Source organism: Ambystoma mexicanum, chromosome 7q (genome assembly GCF_040938575.1).
Source record: "Ambystoma mexicanum isolate Mex_15411 chromosome 7q, UKY_AmexF1_1, whole genome shotgun sequence".
NCBI classification, from domain to species: domain Eukaryota; kingdom Metazoa; phylum Chordata; class Amphibia; order Caudata; family Ambystomatidae; genus Ambystoma; species Ambystoma mexicanum.
The window spans coordinates 704,293,292-704,308,988 of NC_090941.1; the positions used below are offsets into that span (position 1 = coordinate 704,293,292).

The 15,697-nt window shown below is 49.1% G+C and overlaps 1 protein-coding gene across 2 annotated transcripts in view; it reads left to right on the plus strand.

Annotated features, from left to right (window-relative positions):
- Nucleotides 1-15,697, plus strand: part of ZDHHC20 (zinc finger DHHC-type palmitoyltransferase 20) — a 1,413,520-nt gene that overhangs the window by 417,859 nt on the left and 979,964 nt on the right. For both annotated transcript variants that reach the window (XM_069640342.1, XM_069640341.1), the window contains exon 4: nucleotides 4,853-4,973. In XM_069640342.1, coding sequence (XP_069496443.1) covers nucleotides 4,853-4,973 — 121 coding nt within the window. The remainder of the gene's footprint in view (nucleotides 1-4,852; nucleotides 4,974-15,697) is intronic.

The window sequence follows — 15,697 nt, forward strand, 5'->3', positions numbered from 1 at the left end:
GGGGGGGGGGTGCGGCCTCCATGTCGACTTCCCCGCCGGACGGCGAGGGAAAGAAATTGGACACGATGGGGCGCATGGTCATCTCGTCTGCAGCGAAGACGATTAAGGCGGCCAACGCCTTGGCTATCGTAGCCCGCTTCGACAGGGAGCTGTGGTACAAACTGGCTCCCCTGCTGGACTTCCTACCGGACGACAAGAGGGCAGATGCCCTGGAGATCTTGCAGGAAGGTGAGGTGGCGTCGGACCACGCCATCACGATTGCGACGGACATCGCCAACACTGGATTTCGCCAGTTGGGCAACAGCGTGTGCCTTAGGCGGCGTGGATGGCTCAAGGCTACTGACTTCCGTCAAGACGTACAGACCAGAGTCCTGGACATGCTGTTCTATGGGAACAACCTGTTTGGAAAAACAGTGGACGATTCCCTTCAAGCCATTAAAACGGAGACGGCCCGGGCGCTCGGGGTTCTCCAGCAACGGCGGCTGCCCCTTCGGAGCGGCGGAGGCAAGGGTGCCTCCAAAGGTTCCGGCGGCGGATTTTCCACCTACCGTCAAGTGGCCTGTTCATCGTCTCAGGAAGCTTACAGGGGACGAGGCAAGTCAGGCGGACCCCGCCGTCGTCGCCAAGGAGGTCAAGGCGGCAAAGCCTCGTCTAAGCAGGATTGAACCGGCCGTGGGGTCGGGCCCCCACCAAAGCACCCTGGTGGGAGGCCGGCTGGCGAGCTTCGTCAGCGTGTGGGAGTCCATCTCCACCGACCGTTGGGTGCTGGACGCCCTAGCCCAGGGCCATGCGCTCGAATTTCAAAGAAGGTGCCCGCGCGTCCCCCCTGTGGCCAGGAAAGAGCTTCACGTCCCTCAGCTTCTCCGGGAGGTAAAGGCGATGCTCAGGAAGGGCGCCATCGAACTCGTCCCAAAGAGGCTTCGGGGCTCCGGAGTTTACTCAAGATACTTCCTCGTGAAGAAGAAGACGGGAGGATGGTGCCCCATCCTAGACCTACGACGGCTGAACAAGTTCATCAAGGCACGGAAGTTCTGGATGGTCACCCTCCAGCACATCCTGGGGCAGCTGGAGGAGGGCGACTTCCTGTCGTCGTTGGATTTGGAGGATGCCTACTTCCATATTCCCATCCTAAAGGGGCACCGAAAATTTCTCAGGTTCGTGGTCCAAGGGCGTCACTATCAGTTCAGAGCCCTTCCCTTCGGTCTACGGTCGGCTCCCAGGGTATTCACCAAGTGCCTTGCACCAGTGGCGGCGCAGCTGCGCCGAGAGGGTATCCACGTCTACCCCTACCTGGACGACTGGCTCATCCGAGCCAAGACGAGGGAGCTCGCCGTGAAGCACACGGCAAGGACTGTCCAACTTCTCACGGACCTGGGATTCTCCGTGAACTATGCCAAGTCCCACCTGGTACCCGCGCAAGACGCACTGTTTCTGGGAGCGAAGCTCGACACAGTGTCCCTTCTGGCCTCCCCGTCGGAGGAAAGGACCAGGGCCATCCTGGGCAAGGTACAGCGGATGTTGGTTGCCGACGCGGCCAAGGTGAGGTCCATCAAGTCCCTCCTCAGAATGATGTCTTCTTGCATCTACCTCATTCCCATGTGCTCCGGAAGCGCCCGTTGCAGGAGTTCCTGGACGCGCGCTGGATCCAAACGACGGGCGACTTCGAGGAGAGGATCACACTCGACTAGAGTTTCCGACGAGCGATCCGGTGGTGGGGCACCCGCGCGCATCTGACGGCGGGCATGGACTTCCAGACCCCAGGCCACCAGGAGACAGTGACCACGGATGCCTCCCTGGAAGGGTGGGGAGCACACACCGAAAATCTGCACGCGAGAGGCCTTTGGCTCCCGACGGAGAAGTCCCTCCATATCAACGTCCTGGAGCTCCGTGCAGTGTTTTGGGCCCTTAGATCCTTCCTTCCGCCCCTCAAGGGCAAGGTGGTGAGGATCTTCACCGACAACACCACCACCATGTTTTACATCAGGAAACAGGGCGGAACCAGGTCCCCTGCACTGTCCAAGGAGGCGCAGGACCTGTGGCATTGGGCCGTCGCCCAAAGGATGTTTCTGGTGCCGTTTCATCTGGCAGGGATAAACACCATCGCCGACTCACTCAGCAGGGAGCTGCGCTAGTGCCACGAGTGGGAACTACGGCAGGATCTAGTGGATCGCCTCTTCCGACGGTGGGGCACACCGCAGATCGACCTGTTCGCGACGGCGACGAACTCCAAGTGCCGGAGGTTCGCCAGCAGGTTTCCCCAGCCGAGGAGCATGGGCGATGCTTTCTCGTTCCCCTGGGAAGGCCTGTTCCTATACGCGTTCCCTCCACTGCCACTGCTGATCCGGCTCATCAACCAGCTCAAGAGATCACGGTGCAGGATGATCCTCGTCGCACCTGCGTGGCCGAGGCAGATATGGTTCCTGGACCTTCTGGACTTGTCAGCGTCCCCCTCAATCAAGCTGCCAGTGGACGCGGATCTGCTCTCCAGGGAAGGAGGTGCCATCCTCCACCACGACCCGAAGTCGCTGAACTTGCAGGCCTGGCTCCTGCAGCGCTAGAGTTTGGAGGATATGATATACCGGCCGACTGCAGAGAGGTTCTTGCAAAGGCCAGGGCGTCCTCGACTCTTAAATGCTACGGACACAAATGGAAGAGGTTCTCTGTCTGGTGCCACGCACAGAAGATTAACCCTCTAAGGATTACGGCTCCCCAAGTACTGCCGTACCTGTTGACACTGGCCAAGGCTGGACTGGCGCACGCGTCCATCAAGATTCATCTTGCTGCGATCTCCCGATACACCAGAACCATGGGGCGGACGTCCTTGTGGTCTCATCGTCTGGTGAAAGAGTTCATGAAGGGACTGTTCAGATCGTTCCCGCCGGTGAAGGCTCCGGCCCCGGCGTGGGAGCTCAACATGGTGCTGACCAAGCTCATGGGATCTCTGTTCGAGCCTCTGCACTCGGCCCCGTTGAAGTTCCTGTCGTGGAAAACAGCGTTTCTTGTGGCCATCACCTCCGCACGCCGAGTGGGAGAGATCCAGGCCCTATCTTGCAAGCCACCATACTCGACTTTTCACGACACGAGGGTGGTGCTCAGGACGCACCCCTCCTTCATGCCCAAGGTGCCGTCGGAATTCCACCTCAACGAACCCTTGGTGTTGCCTGTGTTTTTCCCGTCGCCTTCGTCGCCGGCTGAGAGGACTTTGCACTCGCTTGATGTGGCTAGAGCGCTGAAGTTCTACGCGGACCGCACGAAGTGTTTTCGGAAGACGTCACAACTCTTTGTGAACTTTGGACCTGTCAATCAGGGGAAGGCTCTCTCGAAGGCTTCCATTTCCAGATGGCTCTCCGGCTGTATCATGTACTGTCATCGGTTGGCAAACCGACCGCTGCCTGACCGTCCGAGAGCCCATTCCACCAGAGCGATCGCAGCTACCACGGCGTTCCTATCTGGTGTGCCCCTGCTGGACATATGTAGGGCTGCTACGTGGAGGTCGACGCACACCTTCACGAAATTCTACTGCGTCGATCGGGATTCCAGGGAGGAGTCCAGGGTCGGCCAAGCAGTGCTGCGCAACCTGTTCGCCTGAGGTGAGCCTGGTGAGGAGGTAAGATGCTTAATGTTGAGTTTGATGTAATGCTTAATGTTGAGCCTTTGCCACCTCCCGTGGTTGTGCATGTGTGTACTGCTATGTATTATTTATTCATGAGCATGTGAATCCATGCCAGACCCCATGCTGGAGAAGGAACAAGTTACTTACCTGTAACTGTTGTTCTCCACATGGGTCTGGCATGGATTCACATGCGAACCCTCCCGCCTACCCCTCTGCGGCTCTTCACTTGGTCATACTGCCACTTCACGTGCTTCCAAATCTGAAGATGGTTGCCAGAGGCGGGGCTTAGGTAGAGGGCAGTCATTGGCTGTGGTCAGTATGACGCAGAGACCAGTGATTGGTTACTACTACGAAAGACAGATCAGAAACGAAACTGATACTGGTTTTTTCTTTACCGAGGATTCCCAGCCTGACGACGGGGAATATTCATGAGCATGTGAATCCAGGCCAGACCCATGCTGGAGAACAAAAGTTACAGGTAAGTAACTTGTTCCTTACACCACCACTACTCCACACTGCAACCACACCAGCACCTTTTCACACCACTCACTCTGTACCACCACCTTTCTCACTCCACGCCACCACTTTGTTACACCCACCTCTCACTACACACCACCTTCACGTTACTCTCACGTTCTGAAACACTTGTGTATGAGCGCGATGGAAATAAAATATCAATATCCACGCCACACCACCAATTTATTCTACACACCCTCCGCACCCATGGCCCCACTCCACAACTCAACATTTCCAGTCCTGAATGTAACCACTGCAACAACAACAAAAACTTTGACTTTGCCGATGCTTGTTTGTGTCAATGAGATGAACAGCCCATTATAATTGAGTCGATGGTGTCATTTATGAATCGGTAGTTTAATGATCTATTGTTTTGTAATGAGGACGATGACGCCGTCGGTGCTATTCTCGCCATGGGGTATGTCAGGACCTAGGAACCCTTCTCGAGAGCAATTCTACAGAACATTAAACAATTCTTCATTAGTACAGATGATGATAGGTGTACATTAATACCCATTTGTACCTGTCCCATGTCCTAATAGTTTACTATGGTCCACAAACACAAAAGCTAAATGTATCACAAACCAATTACTTAGCTTTTATTCATGCAATGTACTGTATCTTCCGGAGTCACTAAAGTAATGGCTTAAATGATTGCTGTTCGACCAATTTGTAAACCTGACTCTTGATTTATTCAAAATATTTTCAATTGTCCATTTTCAGTTCTGTTTGTCCAAATCTGATAAAGAGCAGTATGAAAAAGAAGAAAGGCCAGAACTGCAGCAAGACATTCTTAAGAGAGCTGCTAAAGAATTGCCAATTTACACAACCACAGCAACGAAGGGTAAGTAGCCCAAGTCACATTAAATGTCTGTTTAATAATATAAGGTATGTGGTAGTGACTGTGGTAAATGTCTGTTTAATAATATAAGGTATGTGGTAGTGACTGTGGTTATTGTTAAGTTGCACTCCAGATAGCAACATGTGAGTGATTGATTTGTTTTTATTTTTAAACGTAATAGCATCGGCAAAGAAATAAACAGCTGACTCAGTTTAATTGGACAGTTTCAGGAAGTTCAATTCAGGGGGACCAGATCACAAGTGGGAGGTTCCAAAATTGCAAATCCCATTTAAATTCTATCAAGCAATGTGTCCTCTCATTGAGTGTGCACCTCTCACACCACTCTTTTCCCCCACCCTACCTACCCCCTCAACCTGTCACTCTTCCCCCACCCGTAGATCCTGCTCTGCGCAACTAAGAGCGGCAAGATGGAGAGAAGGATTACAGAACCCTGTCTCCCGCAACACACCAGAGAATGCAGTGAGACACCTAATATGCACATCACACGCCAACCGTGCCAGCAACCATCCCTGACACCTCTTGCTCACACTGTCGCCAATACACTTTACATCACCCCAACCCCTGTTCAAAAGGGGAGGAAGTTACTGACGGGCCCCTAGGTCAGTACTCACCCTCCAGAGCTTGTAAGACAAGATAGCTGCACCATGTGAGGACAGGGGGTGCAGGATTCACATACTCCAGCACAACTCAATAATGAGGAATCGGTAAGTTGGCAAAGGGAAGTCCGTTTAATGACAAGTACATCAAACAGGGAAACAAATGGAAATCCGCAGCATTGCGATCACCTCTCTCGCCCGACTTCGTTGAAAATCAGTTGAACAGCAACTTTTATACATAAAACTTGTCATCATTGACGTCTAACTCTACAAAATCGTCATGCAATATAATTGGTTAGGAGAGGTAAGTTAAGTATAGGTGCTATATCTGTATATGGTAACAGAGCATACGGATTGGATAACTCTTATCGGGTGGTCGTCTAAGCCCACCCTTCTACATCACTCGTGATGGACGTCACTACAAGTACGACGTCCTATTGGTTCTACTATCCATAGGACCCTAGATTACTTGGTCCATTGTGATTGGGTAGGTTACACCCCTAGGCATAAATCTCCACTTTAATTAGCAGCATGCAGAGTGGACACCCAGGTGTCTAGTGCCCCAAGAGTCACCCTGCCTCCTTTCTATCAATCAGTGCTTTAGGGCCATGTGTCAATTAGTTGGCTGGGTATGACCTCGAAACTGTAGCCTCTTATCTGGAGAAGTTATGGCATCCTCGGGTTCTGGATGACATCAGGCGATGGTAGCTCTTTGCGCCTGTCTGGTCACGTGTCAGTTCACCGTGAATCTGCTTCAGTTTCCAGCTTTTATTGTATTTAATTCTGCTTCGGCTCAGCCACCTGCCTGGGCCTCTTATCTTGACCTTCACGGGCGAGCTGGTATGCTCTGGAGCCTACTTCTTGCAAGTTGACGCTCTCCTCCCTTCTCTGGGTGACTTCGATCTTCCAAGCGTCGGCCACTCTCGAGCTTTGATTCCGCTCTCCCTCTCTGTTCAGGCTGGGTTACGAAACTTGGTCTGTTAGGCCTCGGGCAGCCTGGGCATACTTCTGCCTTGCAAAATGGAGTCGCACTCGTACAGTGTACTCCTTGAGGTAGATATAAGGTTGGCGCATGCCGCTTCTATTATTCTACTAAGCATAGCAAGCAGTATCGCTTTCTTTGCTTCTTGCGTTCCAAGCCTATTTACACACGTTTGACTGGTCGGTTACTTCTATTCTGTCTTGTAACACGTTTCCCTACGTTTTAGCATCATCTCTCCCCTGTGTCCATTACATCTGTTTTCACAACTGCTCGTGCTGGCGTGTTATCTTTGTTAGCCTTCTTGTTCATGTGCGAGGCTATTCAGGCCCTTGTCATTTCTACTGGCCTTCCATTACGGCTCGTTGGGTCTCTTCGTGGATTGCATGTAGGCACTCCTCATTTAGTATCAGCGGCTGGTATGGCTGTCTGATAGGGTACCGTGCTGCCCAGGGTTGTCTGGTTATGGGCACTTCAACAGGCACGGATCTCCTAATGTACACTGGGCAGAGTCCCAGTGCGGCTCTCTGTTGGTTCATTTGCTCTTCATACATCACGCCCCTTGGCAAGTACCTTCCTGGCAGATCGAAATGAGGGGCAGGGGTGCAGGTCATGTCTGGAACCTCCTCTACACCCCCACGTCCCCAGCCTCTGTGCAGCAAGAGAAGCTCTAGCCAATGCCCCAATCACCAGAGAACCTGCCCACTCTCACCCACATATCCATGACCGCTCACGATGCAAGGAAAGGGTGAGACCACAGGCACCTAATGCCCCCTTAACATCACCCATTCTCCGACAGTTCGCAACCACTGCCCCCACAGTATAGGATCGAAACCTCACTGCCCACACCTAACCCAGTCCTAGCTCTTTTCCTCTCCCTCCCACCCCCCCCCCCTATTGCTCTATCATCTCCACGCTCCACCGCTAACCAATTCACTGCCTCCACACTACCAGTCCCCACATAAGAGCCCGCTTTCCCCCCCAACCCTACCCACTCTCTACCCACAAGGGCATCCCACCTAAGCAGGATCCTGCACCCTCATCAACGCAAGGTCAGTTTCCAAAAATAAACTCCACATCTATGACCTCATCACTAATGAAAACCCAGACATCCTGTTCATTACTGAGACCTGGTTCTCTGACTATGAAACCCTCGCGCACACGACCTTCCCACCTGGCTACATTCTCACCATCCGGAACAGATCGCGAAGGGGAGGGGGGCTTGCAATATTACACAAAGACCAATTCAAGCTAATAACCAAGGACACCTCCACCAGCACCACAGACTACGAATCCCTCCTGGTGAAACTCCTACTCGCACCCTCCACCTCACACAGCTTCAAACTCCTCTACAGACCCCCCGGCTATAACAAAGACTTTGCAGACACATTTGGTGAAGCACTGGCCCCACCTAATCCTACACCCAACCCTCACCACCCTAAGAGACTTCAACATATGTTTCGACTCCCCATCAAACTCATATACATTCTAGAACCACTCAACCTGAAACACCACACTTCCACCCACACGAGAGGTCACACCCTTGACGCAATATTCAGCACATCAAACTTATCTACCCTGCCACCACGCCCCCAGTCATTGACTGATCACTCAGCATTGTGTTTCTCCATACCTCTGAGCACTGCGGTCAAGCCCGCACACGACCACCGCCAACCCCCTTCTACTTTCCCACTGTGGAACAAAGTGGTAATCACCCCAGATCTTGAATTCTCACTCCGCAACTCCCTCAACTCACTTTTCCTTCAGGAAGGACCGCCAGCAATAGAATCCTTCGACCTCTGGCTTACAGATGCCCTCACACCCCTTACCCTGTCAAAACGTACCTCGCAGAGATCTGGACCAATGGTAAGGTGGTTCACCCCCAATCTCAAACGACTAAAAACTCTCGGGCACCGCCTGGAACGGGCTTGGGGAGGCAACCCGTCAGCCCAGTACAAAACCGCCCTAGCAAGGACAACCAGAATTTACAGATCGGAAATTTAAAAAAAACTAATTGTTCAATGGGAACCGAATCCAAAATGCTTGCAACCCGCACAAGGAACTACATAAAATCATAGCTGAATTCAAATCCCCCTCATTCTTGTCCACTCCAAGCTCCCAAGCCTTATGCGACACCCTCTTGCTCCACTTCTACAATGTCGCCAATGAAAGACACACCACCATCATCGCTGAACTAAAACACTTACCACCACCTTTGACTCGCCCACAGTCCTCTGCCCAAAACCCCCTACGGACACACATTTTTGACTCGTTCTCTCCCATCACACACTAAAAATTCCTCTGGCTTGCAGCAGCCAGCTGCCCGTCAGGCTCCCCGGAAGAGCCGTGCCCACCTTCAATGCTAAAAAAAAATACTAACCTCCACCTGTACAGGTAACGTTGCATCCTTAATCCTTAACCACTTGCTCCCATCAGGATCTTTCCCGAAAACCCTAAAAACATCCTTCATCAAACCCATTCTCTAAAAAGCGACTCTCGACCCACTCCTCCCGCAAAAATACCGTCCTATCCCCAATACGCGTTTCATCACCATACTGATGGACCACGCCACTTACAAATAGCTTGGCCAATTTGCCGAAGCCAACAACCTCCTAGACCCAGCACAATCGGGCTTCAGACCACTTAAGGGAACAGAATCTTGCCTAGTCTCTATTTGGGACGACCTAAAAAGAACAGACTGCTGTGCGGTTCTCATCCTGCTAGACCTCTCTGCAGCTTTAGATACCATCGATCACTCGATTCTATTAGTCAGACTACAAACATTAGGAATCAAAAGCACAGCCCTTTCTTGGATCTCATCCTTTTATCTCCAAGCGGTCTCAAATCATGCACCTCAAGCAGTTCAAATCCATATCACGACCAGTATATAAAGGTGTCCCCCAAGAAGCATCCACATCGCCCCTAATCTTCAACTTTTACATACAACCCATTGCCGCAATCATCCGTTTGTACAACTTTACTTGCTACAACTATGCAGATGATGCCCAGATTATCCTCAAAATCCCGAAGGCTCTGGCAGCCCGGACCTGTCATCGTGCCTCTGACATTGACCACTGGAGGACGACCAACCACCTCATCCTCAACCCGGGGAAACCCGAAATCCTAGTCCGTGGGAAAACAGCACACCTCCCCCAACCAATCCCATGGCCCAAACCACTAGGACAAACACTGGTAACCTCGAACGTGGTAAAAAATCTTGGATGCCAGTTGGACTCTGATTTATCACTCATCCAACACACCACCAGTGTATCCAAAACCTCCTTCTACCACCTGCCGATTCTCAGCCATCAACTCCATCATCCTGTCCCTCCTAGACTACGCAAACTGCCTCTACCTAGGAGCCCTGGCATCCCAATTAAGGAAATTCCAAAGAATCCAAAACGCAGCAGCACGCCTGCTCATTAACCTGCCTGTCAGAGAACACATCAGCCCTACCCTGAGAATCCTCCACTGGCTCCCTATTGCTAGGCACAACCTTTGAAGCCATGTGTATTATCTACTGCGCAGTCCACAACACTGGGGATCTCGCACAGCATTTCGCCTAGTGATCCCACCCCACAGCTCCACAAGGCTTGGCGGTTCCTCCTCCGTCCAAGTGCCAGTCATCTGGAATTTCCGGCTGCTACACATTCGCAATAGTGAAAACCACCTGAAATTCAGGAAGGGCCTTAAAACCTGGCTTTTCCCAATACTCTCCTAATCCATTGCACCAAGAGAATACACCACTAACACACTTCCCTGCATCGATCACAACACAGGGGCCAGCAGCTTTTGCAGCGGTTTCACCTGAAACATCACTGCCAATTGCACAACATCACTTCCACCTGAAAGCACTCCAGGTAAGCCAGCAGCTCTCGCTGTGGCACACCCGGAACATTGTCACCGCCCCTGGCGCCCAGATCCGTCCACACCAGAAACCACAAACCATGAAATAAGTAGCCCAGTGTAGCACATGCCCACAAAGGTGTACAGTCTGCAACATTTTTCTGGAAGACTTTAACATGGTGCTGGATCTGCGTCCTCCATGAACTGAATGCTGAGGATCGACACATTGTATACTTTATTAAAATTTTTGTTTTCAGCCTTTTTGTGATGTGCATTTTCCTATCTTTGTTCAGGTGTAGATCGTAAGGCGTGTGGGAATTGGGAATGGTCGGTTGGTCATGTTCTACCTTTCTTTTTTGTTTTGATCCTCTACAATACCATGTTTCTCACTACCCCATTGATACATTATCAAAAATTGGATTTTTATGTAATGGTTATGTTCTAGGCAATAATGACAATAAAAGGATTTGCACCAAATGGAACATGTAAGGCTATATAGTCAATTGGATCTGCAGGTAGTCCAGGGACCCATTTAAAATCTAAAAGTTAAAATGCAATTGGCTTAATATGTTCTGCCCAATCGTCACCTTGTTGGTTCCATGTACAGGGGCGTGCATCTCTTTGCCCTGAGCTGCAAAAACTCTTAAAAGGGGCATAAGACTGCCTTCTTTGGCAGGTCCTGGTCCTCTGGAGGACAAAAGCATGGCCCAGAGAGGTCAAGAAAATTGCCACATTTTGGTTTTGCAGTGGATGGTCTCTGGTGGGGACTAAGCTATGCTAATGTGTATGTATTTTGACAGTCAGATGCTGGTCAACAGGAGAAAGCCATTTCAGAACGTTACAGCTTTGCCTTTCCCCACCTCCCACCCAGTGTACGTAACTGCATGAAACCTTCATCAAACCATAAATAGCCAGCTATTAACTGCACATGAGCAATCTTTGTATCAAGGGAGCCCCGAACACTTATTTGCACTCAATCTTGGCCCCTGTGAACAGAACTATACAATATTTTGCAAATAATATATACAATCAAGATAAAACCTTTCCTGTTCTGATACCCCTAGGGCAAGTTTGCTGATTTGATGCAAAAAGCTGTATTGAAAGGTCACTGTGATGGAACCAGTAACTGCTAGGCATAGATGCAGGTTGGTTAATTGCTCTGGGGCAAGCCTGGGTTTGTGCCCCCAGGCACAGTTCCGACTAGGCAGGCAATGCTCAGTGAGTAGTGCACAAAGGGTCATTGTTCCTGAGACATGCCCAAAAGGCTGGATATAATGAACTGTAAATTAACTGAATCTAAATCTCATTATGGCGAGAATACGATTAATTTAATGACTATATAATTCAAATGAAGATATCATCCAAGATGACCATTGGAATAAATTGAGGCTAAAACAACCATACTTTTTGCTTTTTTCAAGAGTGAATTGTTCCTTTTTAAAAAAATGATTTTGTTGACTGTGAAAGTCTTTTCTTTGTTTAAACGCGGACTACAATAAGGTCTAGTTCACCCATATTTTCAGTCTTTTCTTCCCCCTACAGTCTGAGGGTAATAGACCTTTGTCCTGCTGCTTTTACACTCACAATTGTCACACAGGAGTAGCGCCGGAATCAGCCAAAGACTGTACTGCTTTTTATAATATCCCCAAAAGCAATGCCTGAGGCACCAATGGCCTCTGACCAAGCCCACACAACAGGTAGGCTCATATTGCCATGGGCATGGACAGAGGCCATGCCCAGCAGGCACTGAACGGAGGGTCAGTGTGCCTATGCTTTGGCTATGACATTGGCTCAGTCACTGCAGTGCATGGGCACATATTGATATAGTACATAATTGCTTCTAGAAAAAAGCACAATAATTCACTGAAAAACCTTTAAGAACAGTTCTGGTTAACCTTCAGTGAAGTAAATATTTTGAAGTTCACAAAAAGAACTTTAGTTGAAGTGACGTGGTTTCAATGCCAAAAAATAAACTTGCCAGTTCTAGTTGGCGACACACCCATTTCTCTCCTCCCAATGCACAGGACATGTAGTCGCACATGACATCCAAAATACAATGCATCATTGATCACTTCACTAGTGGCATCACATATGGCCTCCCCAGTATGTGAAATGTGATTATTCGCCAGGTCTTGTCACTTCTCCCCAGGGGGTAGCCCTTTCCTATGAGGCTAGGGAGGCGAGGCTGCTACCCAATAGACCTCCTAGGTGTGGTAATATGAGGTAAGACCTCATAGGGAGGGACTCACTTCCAGGGGGTTATGGACGTCCACCTGGGGAAAAGCCCCTTACCATCACCGCAGCACTTATACCCCTATCCACATGGTCACCCTTGTCATCCACCTTTATTAGTAGAACCATGTGCTACTGTACACCCATGCCTGAGACGAAGAGGAATGTGAGAGGCATATGGAGTAACCAGGTGAAGTCAGCCAAGTACTTTAACAAGGTGGCTCATTGGGGGCATGAATGGTGCCAAAGAGACTTTCATAAATGGTGTTGATGTTACGTGAGGGCAGCGCCAACAGTATAAACAGGAAGGCGAGAATGGACACTGGAGATCTCATCGGGGAAGCCAGGAGTACGCAAACAACGCCCAGGAAGTTCAAAGTCTGACTGCTGCAGCCAGAGCAATCACATCTCTCCGGGAGCGAGAGAGGAAAGGCAGGAAATTGCTGCAGCGTCCCGAGAGCCTACAGAGAGCCAACTCACTTGGTGGTGTGGCCGCTGGGAGGTGGACCGTTGGGTCCAGAAACGATACTGAGGAGGAGGGAGAGGAGTAGGATCATCTCCCTCATTTCAGTGGAAAAGCCAATATCACTGCTCAAGTAGACTTGCAAAAGGTTTACAAGAAAGATGCTGAAGAGCCTGAAAAATATATTTATCATCCAGGCGTTAAAAGCAGTCATAAAAGGCCAGTTAGCGATTGATACAAGTTTTCTGTAAAAGTGCAGAAGATTCGCTGTGGTGAACTTTACTTTTGTTATAGATTTTTGGCTTAAGTTTGCTAGCTTTTTGACAGAGGACAAGAACATATCATTTTTGGATGGACATTGACGGGTTACTGAATTATTTATCTAGATTCAGGCGGGTTAAGCCCCTTAGATGTAGAGAGAGAGAGAGAGAGGTACTTTTCTTTCATAATAAAGGTTTCTGGCCCCGGACATTGACCCCTCCTTGTCGGTCTCCTTCTACACCCTCACAGAAGGCCCTGAAGGAAATGGGGTATTGGGGTTATATAGGGTACGCCAACTGTGAGGCATGTTTTTACACCATGCCGAGCGGGTACAGATGGTATGGATGCTCATTCTGGGGCCTGGACTTAAGGCAGTACTAGATTTACGCAAGGGTATTGCTGCTTATTGTGGGAACTGTGGGGGGCGGACAGTGTTGCAGGCAAGACAGGTAAGATCAGTGTGACCAAGTCGATGACCTATGAAGCCCCAAGAAGTGCAGGTAGCTGTTGTCACGGACATGGACACAGGCATGCCGCAATGCTCCGCTGGTAAGGTCACTATGCTTGGGTAAGCCTTACAGTGATCTGCGTGATGCCATGAGCTGTACATGACTTGTGAGAGTTATGGTTGGGCTCCTAGCCTTAACTAACACATTTCTGCAAGCTTTCAGTTTTGCATTATAACCACAACCTCCCTACAACTCATGTTTTTTTTCTTCTTCCTGCGGCTATGTATGTAATTGCTGAAAAAGGTTAACATTCACCAAAACGACTTAATAACTCTTAATATATTATTGATTTAACCTACCTACACAAGCCAACATTATCCGTTCCAATTTGGAGATGCTAGATGAGTCCTCATTTTTAATGCAAAGTTAAAAACCAGGACTGGACTCCCGAATGGAATGGAATGGATAATGTTGCCATGTGTGTACTTGGTGTGAGTGCTGCGAAGTAGTGATGCAAGTTAAGTTTTGATTTGTGATTGAGCAAACAATGTTTATAGTTGGGTAATAGTTAATTTTGACTGTTTCTAGCATCTTTGATGTCATTTTCAATGTTTGTTGACTTAACCTTTTATGGATAGTAATGGAACTCCCTTAAAAAAATGGAATTTCCATCTTTTCTGTGTTTAATGTCCATGGTGCTGGAACATTAATTTTAAAATGGTAGTCTTTCCATTTTCCATGTTAGATTTTTTGTATTTGTTCCATGAAAACTGAAAATCTTTCAATGGAAAATGTAGTCATTGTGTGAATGCCTAATATTTAGATACATTGTCAACATATCCAACATAATCAAATAATTGGCTGATCATCTAGGTTTGATTTATATCCAGTGCCATGGAGTGAATGTCTTGAATTAATACTAGTTATCCCTAAAAGCCAGGACCGGAGATCTTCTACTAATAATAATCTTCTTTCCATGCAGAATAATCCCAGCTATGTCTTAACCCGTGAGCATCTGAGGCAATAGTTTTACAACCTGAGGCCAGCAAAAAATGTGTTGAACATTTTTCTTTAAAATAAAATCCTGTTGGGGAGTGTGAGCTGCTGGGGGGGCGCTAACGGCAATGGGTCCTTTGACTTACGATGGGTACCCAAGTCCGGTGAACCTTGCAGGTGTTTTGCTCTTTGGGAACTACCTCTGTAGTGCGATACTTAAAAAGCCCGACTAATGGTACCAAGGCCAGGCGATTCCCACACTGCGCTGCCTGCCGGGATCTCGGATCCTCAGCCCGAGTTGCAACTTACCATGAAGGTGTTGTGCATTCCCCATTAATTCAAAGGAAGAGGAGCTGGTCTTTTCGCTAGGGCAAGCCGGGACAGCTGTGCTGCACTTGCTTGTGGTAATGAAGATTGAAATTTGCAGCAGAATCAGCATCTAGAAGACAATCGATGGTGGTGAGTTAGTAATTCAGAGGACAACACACACTGGCCACAGAAATTGATATGACAGTTAAAGAAATTAAACAGTTTACAGGGACAGTTGAAGATCAAGAAACAAATGGTGCCAAAATATTTGCATTGCTGGTGTACCGCAGTCAGTGAAAGGGCAGAAGCTGCATGTGTACCTTTTAGTTAGGGGATTAAAAAAACGCTTTGGCAATGCCAATCGGGAGAGCCCATCAGGCTCCCAAAAATGATTACAGTGAAAATGTTAAACTTCCTACATAAGGAAGTTTGACTAACTCTTTTTGACTAAGGAGGTCAGCTTGCTAAGCTGAACGCCCTCTAGAGGACAGGGCAAGCGACATTAGAGCACAAGCAATCACTAAACAAGTATATGTGTTACCCTCCCTTGTCTCGGGATGCTAAAATCTTTGACT